The 13347-nt window shown below is 54.1% G+C and overlaps 1 protein-coding gene across 1 annotated transcript in view; it reads left to right on the plus strand.

Annotated features, from left to right (window-relative positions):
• The first annotated feature begins 365 nt into the window (after positions 1-365).
• The window catches only part of PPP2R2C (protein phosphatase 2 regulatory subunit Bgamma), a 134257-nt gene continuing 121275 nt past the window's right edge, over positions 366-13347 (plus strand). The window contains exon 1 of the mRNA XM_047799313.1: positions 366-531. Within this exon, the coding sequence (XP_047655269.1) occupies positions 462-531 (70 nt within the window). The 5' untranslated portion in view covers positions 366-461. The remainder of the gene's footprint in view (positions 532-13347) is intronic.

A 13347-nucleotide genomic window follows, 5' to 3' on the forward strand; every position in this document is an offset into this window, starting at 1 on the left:
GGCGCGAGGGAGGGGCCTGCGACCGAGGCGGCGGCGGCGGCCCCAGCCCGCGCAGCCCGGCTCGGCCCCGGCTAGGTCGGCGCAGCGCCGCGCGCGTCCCCTCCCGCCGCCGCTGCCGCCGCAACCAGGCGCACCGGCACCAGGCCGCCGCCGCCGCCGCCGCCGCCGCCGGGCGCACGGACGCAGCGCGCACCGCCGGCAGGGATGCGCGCCCGGGCCCCGGCCCGCCCCCACCCGCGGCCGCCGCCCGCCAGCCGCGCGCTCGTCTGACCGCGGCGCCCGCCCCGGCCGCCCCTGCCCGTCCCCGGCCGCCCCCGGCCGCGATGCCCGCCCCCCGGGGCCCCGGCGGCCCGCGCCCCTGCTAGGCTGCGGCGGCATGGCCCGCGCGCCCGGCGCGACCTCTGCGGATTGCATCGGTGTGCGGCGGCGGGGCATGCCCAGGGCACCGGGCACGGCCTTCAATGGGCGAGGACACGGACACGCGGAAAATTAACCACAGCTTCCTGCGGGACCACAGCTATGTGACTGAAGGTAACGTACGTGTTGTCTGAGGCCCCCTCCGGCCGGCCGCGGCGTGGGGATGCCGTCGCACCGAATGCCCTCCGAAGGTTTGGACCGCGCGTTGTGTGTCGTGTCCCCCCCGCCCCACCCTACCCCACCCCGCCCCGGGCCCCGGAGGGAGGGACCCCGAGGGCGCCGGCCTCTGCTGCCCGGCAGCGCAGCGGGAGAGGGCAGCGCCCTCCTCCGCGCCGCCCTCCGGCCGGCAGCTTTCCACCCCCAGGCCTGGTGGCATCCTGAATCGTCCTTGGTCCTCATTTTTAAAAAGGCCACCTCTGAGGCGAATCCGGTGGAGACATCTCCGGGCAATGCAGCGGCTTGGAAGCCTGGCTTTGCCGTTTCAGCCCTGCCCAAAGCCCGCAGAATTTTCTAGGCTGCCCACTCCCCGGGAGGCGAAGAGGGACCCAGGGGGGAAAAAAAATTCCACTGCCAGCTTCCCCCAGAGGCTGGCTGTCTTCGGTCCTTCCCTGTGCCTCCAGAGGCAGGGTCCCCGCGTGGGTGGGAGAAGGCACCTGGCTTGGGGTTCCTCTTTTATTTCGGGGGAGTTAAACTGGGACAAGAGCAGCTGGCCCCAAACTGTCAGAATTGTCCCCAAACCGGGACCTGCCACCCCCAAAAGGCCCTGTATTTGACATCCCCTAAATCGGCCCTACAGCCCAAGCCCACCCCCCACCCGGAGCCTGGTGGGCTCTAAGAGGGTCAGCGGCCCTCTCTTATAAGCCAGTAACTTCCAAGGTGTCCCTCTGCTTGTCCAAGGAACGGTGGGGACAGCTCCGGGGCCGCAGCCAGGGACCCGCGGAGTGGAGCCTCGGCTGAGGATGGGGAGAGCTAGCCGCGGGGTGTCCGCATGCAGCGGTGGGGGCGCTTGCGCTGGAGACCTTCCCGGGTTAAGGGGTTGTCTGCATTTTCCCTGGGGACTGCTGAACTGGCGGCAGCAGCGATTGTGGGGCTTTAGCAAGAGGTCCCCTGGTGGGTGCTTCGGTGGGAGGGGCCCTGGGCCCTGCGTGCCGCGGGGCTGGTGCGCGTGGGTGCCGGTGTCAGGGAACCTGCGCGGGCTCGGCGGCAGTGACTCAACTCGCGGGTGCTGTCCGCCGAGCTGATGCCTGGCTCCGCCGGAAATGAGGCCGAGCCGGTGGCCGCGGCCCCGCGGAGGCCCGAGGGGGCTCTGGGCCGGCGGCGGGGTGGGCTCCCAGGTGTCCTGACCGGGGAGAGCAGAGGCTGGGTGTGTAACCCGGGCGGACGGATGCCGAGGAGGGGCGCTCCCCGCTCCCGGGAGGAGAACCGCTGAGTCATGCTTTGCTGATGGGCGCGTGTGGGAGAGGGGGCAGGGCTGCCCGGGCTGGGGTGAGGGCTCTGCCCCGAGCTAGGGGTTTCTAGGGAGCTGAAAGCGGCCCATTGTCGCCTGCCTTGGAGAGGCTGAGGAAGGATCAGCGTGTGTCCCGGGTGTTCTTTCTGCTGGCAGCCTGCTGAGAGGCAGAGGTGAAAGGCTGCCGGGTGGCTGGCAGGTGCCCCAGCGGTCTGGCTGTAGCCAGGAGAGGGAAGGGATCTTGGCAGGTCTTTCTGGAGGACGCCTCCCTTTTCCCATCTCCACATGCAGGGTAATGGGACAGGGCGCTGGGCTCTCTGCGATTAGGAGTGAAAAAGCACCATGCCAGACCCATAGCACACATCTGCAAACCCTAATTCCTTCTTTATCTTATCTCCCTGCATGTCTTTTATAAATTCACCTGCTCTTCGAAGGGGAAAACAAGGGAGAGGTGCAGAGTTATCCGAGTAAAAAGGGATGACTTTTAATTCTTCATGCACACAACACATATTGCCGAAGCACCTACTATGTGCCAGGCATTGTTTCACCCCTGGGGACTGGACCCAGGCCCCGCCCCTGTGTTCTCGCAGCCTGTGTTCTGGAAGGGAGCTCATGGTGTGGACGGATGTCTCTTCCCCATCTGGGAAATGGGAGCGCATAATACCATCCTGCCAAGGGGTCGGGGGTTGGGGGAGGGTCAGGTGAGATGGTGGAGGAAGGACCCCCCCACCACCACCACAAACGACAAGCTGCAGCGCCTTGAGAACCCATTATGTGCTGGGGCCTCTCACGAGTTCCATGTACCCTGCACCTCCATTTTGTAGATGAAGAAACCGAGGCTTGGCCTTTGTCCATGGCCCAGACTGATGCCGGTGTGTGCAGGGCCTAAAACTCAGGTCCTAGGAACACAGAGAGGAACAGGTTCCGAAGTTGCCGCCCTCAGGGAGGTCAAGGTCTAGTCGAGCAGCAATAGCAATAATTAATAGGGTCATGGGAGATTTGGGGCCTCTCTGCATGAAACAGACTTTCACTGTTACATCTTGCGATTTTGTGCCCAGAGCACGGAGTAGTCATAGAGGAAGATGTCAGACAAACTTGTGTTTAAATCCTGCTTCTGACTCTTCATGTGCTGTGCAACCTTGGACAAGTGACTAAACCTCTCTGAGCTTTATTTTCTCCCTTTACAGGGAGAGAGAGTAGGGACTTATCTCACAGGGTTGTTGGGATGATGGGTGGTTATGCTCATTGAGAAAGCACCTGGCAGGGTGTTTGGCCTGTTGGAAGCATTTAATAAATGTCTCTGTTATCGTTTAAAAGCCTTGTTCCTGGAAGAGCTTCACAAGCAAATAGTGGAGGCTGGGGGTTTGCAAAAGAGCCAGGTGTACAAATTCCTGTTCCACCTGATCATGTGGCCACAAACACTTGCAGTCCCCCAGTGGCTCTGATCTAGTTCCTGTTCCTTAAGTCAGTGGGGGTCTTACTTGAGTTCCTGAGTTTCTCCTTGTAAAATCCCACATAGCTTAGAATTTAGGTTTTGTTAGTTATTCACACCTTGATGGGAATTAGTTCCAGAACAGCTTTTTCCCCTCTAACTCGAGCTCAGCTTAGGCTGGCTGACGGCTGTTGTGATCACAGCCATGGGTGCTGCTCACCAGGGGACACAGAGAACTTTGCAGGGATGGGTGGGTGTAGGGGAGCGCAGTACATTTGAAGTTCTTAGGACAGGGGAAGATCTGGGACCTAGAGAAAGGGGGCCCAGGGGTAGGAGAATGGCAGGGGGTCTCTGTTTAGACTTTCCTTAAGAGCCAGATATGGCTCCGGGGAGGAATCTTCCTGGCTGTGTTCGCTTGCTGTAGCCCCAGGACTCAGCTTTAGGGTGTGTTAAACAGACATTTCCGGGCTAGGTTGGATCTAAAAAATACATTGATCCTCCTTTGTGCCGTAGTAGCTTTTACCAAGCGCACCCTCTTGTGGGTCTGGCCCTGGGCAGGCAGCGCTGGACCGGGTGCACCCCCCCTTGCAGTGACTGGTTCCAGAATAGACGTGGGCGTCCTTTCTGAAGTTGGGTGGAGAGGAGAGAGAGCGCTGCAGGAAACGGGTCCCTGTCCTGTGATGGAGCACGGAAGCCCCCATTGCTGCCAGCAGCCACCTTGAGGGCCGGGAGGGAGCAAGTCTCAAGCCAGCAACACTGTTGCTCATTGAGCAGGCAGTGCGGGAGACCTAGGGATGCTGGTGACAGCTGTGACACCTGGGCTAGCCAGGCCTGATGTTCACCTTCCCCTCTGCACTTCCCGTTCCCTGAGCTGCTCCATTTACTTCTGTCTTTAAGCCAAGTCTGTTCCTTTTCCCAGCAGTGCCCCCACTCACACAGCCTCTACTGATTGTCTGGAAAACAAGAAGGCTGCCTTGTGCCCTACAACCACCATTCCAGATGCATAAACCCCAGAGGGATGCTGACCTGTTTGCTGTCTGTTTTAGATCTCTCTTTGGTCACTTTTACGCACTCGAGTCAAAGTTGCAGGGTTCTGGTTTCCCCTCCGAGGCCTTCCTGAGGAGGTGTTTCCAGCCAGAGGAGGTATCCCAAGGTCTGCTGTCAGGAGATTTGCATTCCTCGTGGGGGCTGGAGACCTGCCTTTCTGGTGGGGCTGGAAACCTGCCTTCCTGGTGGGGTTTGGAGACCTGCCTTCCTGGTGGGGTTTGGAGACCTGCCTTCCTGGTGGGGGCTGGAGACTTGTGTTCCTGGTGGGGTCTGCTCTGGGTCTGTCATCTTGGGCGGGTCTCTCTGAGACTCAGTTTCTTCTCTGGGTTGTTGCTTCGATCACGTGAAACGGGGGACGTGCAGTGGTTTGATGCTGTAGCGTCTGCTCTGTGGACTCCCCACCGCACTTGGTGAATGGAACGCGCTTAGTGAACTCTTGGCACTAACTGGCTCGGTGTGTGTGATCATGCCCAGCCCAGGGCCTGGGACGCAGTCAGTACTTAGTAGCCATTGTCCATAAATAACAGTGTCCATTCGTTGGGTGCTAGAGTTAGACTAGTCCTTAGAAGTGTCATCAGACGGGATGCTCTCACTCCATCTCCACCCCAGGGGCACTGGGCTGAGACGGGTGGTTAGGTATGGCAGTGACCCGAGCCAGCCCAGAGGGAGCGCGGGAGAGCCAGCCTTTGATTTTTGAAATCTTTGTTCCTTTTGCGTCCACCGAGGACTGTCCTTTCCAGAAGCTTTCCTGGCGTTTCATGAGCTCGTCCTGTCTCCATTCCAGGCATGGGGGCAGGGAAGGAGGCTGCAGCGGGACACAGATGGGTTTCCTCTGTTAAGTCACATCACCTCTCTGAGCTTCACTTTCCCTGGGTTGCTTCCTGCCCCGGGTGGTCCCAGGGCTCTAGGAGCGAAGGCCGTGTGGGCTCCAAAGGCCCATCCCTGAGCAGCGGTTTTTGCTGTTAACAGTTTCCCCAAACTGTCACGGAGGCCAGCCCTGCATCCCGCTGGGATCGGTCCCCTGGTAAAGGTTGGTGCAGTCGTGAGGGAGGGTTTTCCCAGTTTCCTTCTGCAAGATGGGAATCCAGTGCTAATAAAAAGTTTCCGTATCATCTCCTCGTTGTTTTCACATGCTACAGCTTTTGGGTTTTATCCTTCAAGCCAGCTGAGCTAAGGGCTGTTTCCGTCAGAGGTGTTTTAGGTCTGGAGACCTGGAAGCGTGCACGCGTGAAGTGCTGGGGCTTCATGGGGAGGATTACAAAGTAACAGTGCAGGTGAAGGGGACAAAGAACAGTCTCTAGATTCCCTTGGTGGCTTAGCGAGTAATGAACCCGACTAATATCCACGAGGATGTGGGTTCAATCCCTGGCCTCGCTCAATAGATGAAGAATCCGGTGGTGCTGTGAGCTGTGGTGTAGGTTGCCGATGTGGCTCAGATCCCACGTTGCTGTGGCTCTGGTATAGGCCGGTGGCTGCGGCTCTGATTAGACCCCTAGCCTGGGAATCTCCATATGCCGCAGGAGAGGCCCTAGAAAAGGCAAAAAGCCCAAATAAATAACAAAATAAATGCTCATGTCTGTTTCTGATAAAAGCTTTAATCTCTCTATTTAAACCATTTTGAAGGTTACTTTTCTCCTTAACGTGAGGTTATAGGGGAGTTCCCTGGTGGCTCAGTAGTTAGAGATCTGCCATTGTCACTGCCATGGTGTGGCTTCGATCCCTGGTCTGGGAATTTCTGCATGCCACAGTGCAGCCAAAACAAAAAACAAACCAACCAAACAAAAAACAAATGCATGAGGTTATAGGAATTTTCCAGTGCTTCACCATAGGGCTTGTTTCCAGGGTGGGCAACCCTTGCTTGGCAGGACCCCTTGCTGGTGTAATGCTCTGCTTCTCCCATTTTGATATTTTTTAATAATTTTATCTTTGAACCTGTGTTTTGTAAGTGACATCTGATGGGACCGTGGGGCATACGTGTGAACAGAAGTGACACATGCAACACGCGATGCCGCTGTTCCTCGTGTGGCTTCCGTACCATGCTTCCCTTGTGTCACTTTGAGTGTCACCAAGTGCCCACACTGTGCCCTCGGGCCCCCAGAGTTTGGTGCCTAGGCATCCATCAGCATGTCTGTGGTTGTGTGAGCAGGGGCACTGACAGCCCAGAGAGGCCACCCTTTCCATTTGAGCCAGATCTTGTTTTGAAGGCAGAAAGGAAGGCGGTGACACCCTGAGACACACAAGGGCCGCGGAACCCTGTCATAGCCTTTCCTAGTCGTGTGACATCCCTGAGCTAGCTCATCACTGACTCTGAAAATGATGGCCTCAAAGGAAAGGGATGGATGGACAGACCCAGTTCCTGTTCCCTCCAGCCCTTCTCCATTCCTGAGGGCAGAGGCATGTGCCTAGAGTGTGTGAGCATCGAAAGGTGAGTCTAAAAGTATTTCAAAATAAAATATTTACTTAAAAAAACAACCTGCAACAGATGGGTTAGTTTCAGGCATTGTTCCCACTGCTCTGGTCAGTCAGGGTACAGAGATGCATGTAGGAGCCACCAGATATGAGTTGCATAATTCAGTGATTCTACATTCCAGTTCAGTGCTCTTCTATTTGCATTTAAAGCTGGAATTGCACGATAGAATGAGCGAGAAAATACATGCTAATAATTTTAACTTCTTATCCTTTTTTTTTAGTTCAGATTAAATAGCACATAAATAAGCCAGGTCATGGGAAAAAATGAGAAAGCTTTATTTATATTTTTGCTCCTTTAATGACACGTTTCTGGCTTTTTTCTCTGCATTTTCACTTGGCACTGGGCCACACAAATGCTATCTATAGAAGGCCCTATTTTTCTGTGGGGGGAAGGCTGGGAATTCCTGGGATGGTGGAATCCTTGGCCCCGCCTCCCACCCCCTTGGCTTTTGTGATTGGTGGAACTGGTGAGAACCTGTCACCCATTGGACAATTTTCCCTGTTGGGCGGGGCTACGGTATTATAGGTCCTTGCTCCACTCCCGAGCCATGAGTTCCTCACCCACCAGCTGTTCCAAGAAGAGGCCCAGGGTTCCCTCATTTCGAAGTCCAGCCTTTAGGCCTATCTCTCCACACAGGCCAAGAGGAGGGACAGTAGAGTAGGGGTCCCTAGCTCATTTCCCTCCATGCCTTTACCATTAAGAAAGAAGGTTTTGGAGTTCCCACTGTGGCTAATGGGTTAAGAACCTGACTAGTCTCCATCAGGATGCACGTTCAATCCCTGGCCTCACTCAGTGGGTTAAGAATTTGGTGTTGCCATGAGCTATGGTGTAGGTCACAGACTCGGCTGGGATCTGGGGTTGCTGTGGCTGTAGCATAGGGCATCAACCCCTAGCCTGGGAACTTCCGTATGCCATGGGTGTGGCCCTAGAAAAAAAAAGATTTTTTTTTTTTTTTTTGATTTCTCTCTTGTCTGTCTTCCCTGTGTGTTCAGTCCTGCCAGGGAGGAGGAGCGTGAAACTGGTTACCTCGGTGTCACCCCCAGATCCCGTCATTTTATTGGCTGCATGCTTCCCGTGAGAGACGTCATAGTTCAACACGTCACACCACTTGTTGGATAATTGGGTCGCTTTTTTTCTTTTGCATCCAGCACTTAAGGAACGCTCTGCATGTAGGGAGAAAGCTACTCCATCCCTCCCCCAACCCTGGCATCATTTGGTTCAGAGAGTCCTCCGCATATGCAATTTTATGGGAAAACTATCAACGTGTTTAATGTTCTTGACACACACAGTGCCAAATAGTTCTCCAGAAAGTTTCTCTCTTACCTCATGCTGATCAACATTAAGTATTCTAATTTGTTTGACCTTTGCAAATATCATAGATGAAGAAAATATTTGCTTTAATTCATGTCTGAATACCAATGAGGTTGAACATTTTTCAACAGACATTTATGGATTTGCCTTATATGCCCAGGGGGATGCTAGCTGCTGACGTCCCACATTGAAGAACAAGGTCCTTCGTTCTGTCATTCATTCAACAAACATTTCTGGAGTGTCCGCTGTGTGCCAGGCACAGATGATGCCCGTGTCTCTGGGTGGGGAGAGTGAGGTGGGGGAGTGGGAGGAAGGCAGCTGGGGCCAGATCCCCGAGGTTCACCAACACCTAAGGGACAGAGAAAGGGAATTCTCGGAGCCCACCCAGGTAGGAGGAAAAACAGGGGGCTCTGGAATCACAGACCCAAGAGCATCCTGGGAAGGAAGTGCGGGCAGAAAGAAGGGTGGGTCACCCAGCCTTAAACGCCACCAAGCAGTCAGGACAACCTTGGGAAGCAGCATGCAGGCTCTTCCTCTTGGGGCACCCACGCCCACCGGGCACCTGGTCCCTTTGGTCCCTTTGGGATGCAGTCCTTCCCTGAGCCTTCATCGTCGACGCCCTGGTTTCCCTGTGGCTGTGTGGAATAGGTGTTCTCTGTTGCTCCCTGACGTCTAGGATGCTTTTCCCCCGCCTGACACCGTCCCCACCCCGCCCCCAGTCTTACCGCTCAGAGACCCAGAAGGCGTCATATCTAGAGCGCCACACTCCTAGTTGTATGTTGTGGACACAGGCCAGGCTGTGTCCTTCTTGAACTGTGGGCCCGTCTCCCAGGATCTTGCATGCCAGCGTGAGAGTGGGCTGCCGTGGGACTGAGTCTGGAGCTGCTGGAGGAACCTGCAAGCCCCCCAGTGCCCCGGAGAGTCCTCTGAGTTAAACCAGGTCACCTTGCCAGCCAGCCCTCATGCCAAATGACCACTTGGTCTTTAGCATCAGACAATTAGAGTCAGCGTTATTATGATGAGCCACTGATTGAGCATGTACTGTGTGCCAGATGTGACGCTAAGTGGATCGTTTTAGCGGATCCTCACAAAACCCCAGTGTGTGTTATCCCCATTTTACAAAGGGGAAAACTGAGGCTTGGGCACTTACCCAGCATCACATGGGGCAGAGCTGGGGTTTTGAAGGGGCATCTGCTTCGGAAACCCACCATCCTGCTCTCCACATTGCCTGGTCTGACCCACAGGGCAGGGACAGGTGGCCCATTCAGTTCTGGTTCTGCTCCCAACTTCTGAGGGTCTCAGGATATGAGCCCAGGACTGCCTGGCCTGGTGCTCACGCTGGTCACGCCGCCTTGCATCTGTCACAGCCACGTGTGGGTGAAGAAGGCCCCCCTCCCGACTCCCCCTGCTTCCCTGGGTGAGGGGGGATGGTCAGACGTCTACACCAGACGGGAGCTTTGGCACCGAAAGGAGCGGCATTCCCCTGCTCAGGGGTAAGGGCGCGTTCTAGTGCATTCCGGCCAGGAGGAACAGCACGTGCAAAGTGACCTGAGCTTGTCCCCTGACAGCATCTGGGGTCCTCTGCCAGAGCCTAGGATGCAGTTGCCAGCCTTCCCCCGGGGACCAGGACCCACCTGGGACTGCTGTGCTGCCCAGGACGGGCACTGCCTTCTTGCACAGTGGCTCTCATTGTCCCCCAGAACCCTGGGCTGAATGACGCATTGAAGCAGAACAAAGGCTACTCAGAGGCTCTGGCTGCCCCAAGCAGGGATCAGATCTCCAACTGCAGCCCCAGGGCCTCCTCTGGGCCCGCCTGGCCTCTGGCCTCCTCCCGCGCACCCCCCCCCCCTGCCCTGCAGAGGTTGGAGCCCTGACCCCTGACCTCTGGGGCTGCCAGGCCTGAGCTCTGACCCTGGCACAGCTGTGAAGCTTTGGCAGGTACTTCAGCCTCTGAACCAGTTTTCCCAGTTTCCCCCATCTGTAAAGCAGAGAGAGGACCACTCACCAACCAGGCTTTTTGTATTAAGCGAAATAAAGTGCAGACTATGCTCACATCCCAATAAAAGGGAGCCACTTGTATTGTCATCGTCAGCTTTTGATTGTTTTTATCGTTTCAGTAAAGTTTTAGCAAAAACTTTCAAATGTGTGCAAAAGTAGAGAAAGCAGTCCTTTGAATTTCTCCTCATCCACCCCCTTGCTTGTCAGCTGCCCTCAAGGTTTTGCTGTATTTCCTTAATTTACTTTCCCATCCTTTTGGCTTAAGAATTTTTAAGCAAATTGGGGGCTCCTGTCATGTCACCCCTACATCAGCAGGTGTCTCTGAAAGGCGAGGGCATTTCTTATATAACCACGTACCACTATCCCACCTAACAGAATGAGCACAAAATTCTTCCCAAGCTAGGGAGTTCCCATCATGGTTCGGCAGAAATGAATCTGAGTAGCATCCATGAAGACGCAGGTTCGATCCCTGGCCTTGCTCAGTGGGTTAAGGATCTGGTGTTGCTATGAGCTGTGGTGTAGGTTGCCGATGTGGCTCGGATCCCAAGTCGCTATGGCTCCAATTAGACCCCTAGCCTGGTAATCTCCATATGCCATGGGTGGGGCCCTAAAAAGCAAAAAATATAAAAAAATAAAAATAAATACTTCCAAGCTAAATTCTGGTCCATCTTAGTAGATCAACTATACTTCCACAAAACAAAAAACGAAACCCCCCAAATCCCCCAAACAAGCATATTGATTAATTTTGGTTCATCTTAGCCCTATCTCCACTTGTCTCAAAAATGTCTTTTTATAATTGGTTGGTTTGACCTAGGATTCGAAGTTCTGCCTCTGTGTGTGGTTCGTCTCTTAAGTCTTGTCTGGTCAAGACCAGTCCTCCATCCGTTCTCAGACCACTGACTTGCTGAAGATGTTTTTCACTGTTGCAGGTACATCTTCACCCCCACTATCCCTCATCCCAGGTGCCCGATGGGACTGGAGGCTGACCGGTGGCTGTCCTCTTTTAAGGACCCCTGCTCACCACCCGTCAGCCCAGAGATCCTGGGTTGTTGTCCAGCAGTGACACACCATCTCCGTCAAGAGCTCCTCAGATTGCATGAGCAAAATCAAGCGTTTCTCTTTGAAGGCTTGAGTATTGAGGTGACGTGTCACACAGCGATAGGTCCCTGGAATAGTCCTAGATCCTTGGAATGCAATTCTGGTCCTGCCCGGCTCCTGTTCCAGCCAAGGCACTGACCAGCTGCTGTGTTCCTTCCTAGATTCTGTGGCTCCCTTAGGACATTCCAGTAACTTTCTTCTTGCCTGTGTCAGCCTGTGTCAATTTCTGTTCCTTTTAACTAAAGAGCCCTCATTCCGAGTCCCAGCCAGCAGGGGTGACTCTGCTCAGATCCCAAGACAGGACTGGAACCTGGCCTTTCTGAAACATAGGACCTGAGTCCTGTCCCAGGCATCATCAGCAGATACACACCTCAGAGATGCCTGCATCCTCTGTACATGGCTCAGCCCCTGGTAACCCACCTGTTACCCACTGGGTGCTGGATAAATGTCTATTTGAGTGGCTGAGTACACAAATGGCATATCTTCCAAGCTGACCCCAAGCAGTCCATCCCCCCCCCCCCAAATTGCATACCCTCCCCTGACCAAGTTCCCCGAGTATAGGCAGCCTTCACTTTGTTCAGGCCCAGGAGGCATGGATTTCAGTCACCGCAGTTTGGTTCAGTAATGTCCGCCCTCCAGGGGCACGGTCCAGACATCAGCTACCAGAAGATAACTGTGAGTAATTTGCATGAACTACAAGCTTTGCGACTCCCTTTTCAGTCCACAGTTCACGACGTGAAAAACACAGAAGAGCATCGTGATCCGTGACCAAGGCTCTGCCTTCCGTCTCTGTCGCTGTTTGGTCCCCGTGCACCAGTTAATTCACACCTAGACAGCAAAGCGTGGAGTGATGTTGCCTCCTTGTTTCCTGGTGATAAACCCACAAGCTATTTTACAAAAATGGATATAGCCCAAAGAGGGAATTGGCCCACAAAGATGATGTTTAGAACAGCAACGACGACAAGGACGATGGTGACAAAATAGAAGCAGCAGCAGTGATGCTGGAAGAGGAATTTGGATTGACTGTAAATGGAGATAGAGAGGAAATCACAGATCCGGGGAGAATTGAAGCTGCAGCCCTTCAAGACTCTGATATACAGGCAGGGAAGCTAAGCGAAGGTGAAATTTTTGACGTAAATGAGGAAAGCGCCTGTGACGAAAAGGATGATGCTGTACAAGGGGAGGTGACGCCAGCAACACACTTCTGTTTCATAGTGTTGAAAGAACAGAGGATGGCATCTTGGAAGCTGATCTAAACTTAGAAAGGCAGTTCTCCAAGGCACAGAAAAAATGCTTGCCCAGTGTTGTAAGTTACGCAACAAGCAGAAGGCAGCGCTGGTGAAACTAATCTTGCTGCATTTTTTTTTTTTTTCCAAAGAAATCAAATGCTCGAATCCTTGTGTCTAGCCTTTTACATGATTCTGTACTAAATAAAATATTAGTCTCACTATTTTATTTTCCTCTGCATTCACAGCCATCCAAAAGAGATTTGTTAATATCTTTCTGAAGTTTTTTTTCCCAAGGTCATGGAACTATCGTTATGGCCACATGGATTATTAAGATCGCTTTGAGGGGTTTCAGCTTGCATGGTTGTTTTTAGGGTTCCACGCACCTGTGCCAAGTGGGAACTCCCTGAACTCGTGCCGCATGGGCAGCATCTGTCCTCTGTGGTCCTTCCGCATGTCATGGGCATGGCGATGCTAAGCCATGGCTGGAGGATTGGCGTCAGCAGCCTCCTTCTTGAAAGCGGCAACTTAGTATTAAATAACTCACATTCCTCACTGCAGAAATGGCCAGGCAGCCGATGGATCCCTGGGAGAGGGGCACTGGCCTTCCCTGCGCTGTGTTCACCAGGCAGACCTCCAGGCAGCCTGGCTGCTTCGGGAACAATCCATCATGGAGTGAACTGGTGGAAGGAGTCAGGGGCTGAACGACAGTGGTTCCTACACCGGCTCTTAATGTGCAAGGTGATAAAAAACAACCCTGACTATTTTCCCCAAGGGGAGGAAAGGCTCTTTATTGAAGCTGTGAAAATATAATCCATCACCATAATGTGTCCCATTTTTGTCATACGCTGGGACTAAGGTGCATGCATGTTAAGATGCTCCTTGCAAGATTTTCGTTTTA

Source organism: Phacochoerus africanus, chromosome 10 (genome assembly GCF_016906955.1).
Source record: "Phacochoerus africanus isolate WHEZ1 chromosome 10, ROS_Pafr_v1, whole genome shotgun sequence".
Taxonomy (NCBI): Eukaryota; Metazoa; Chordata; class Mammalia; order Artiodactyla; family Suidae; genus Phacochoerus; species Phacochoerus africanus.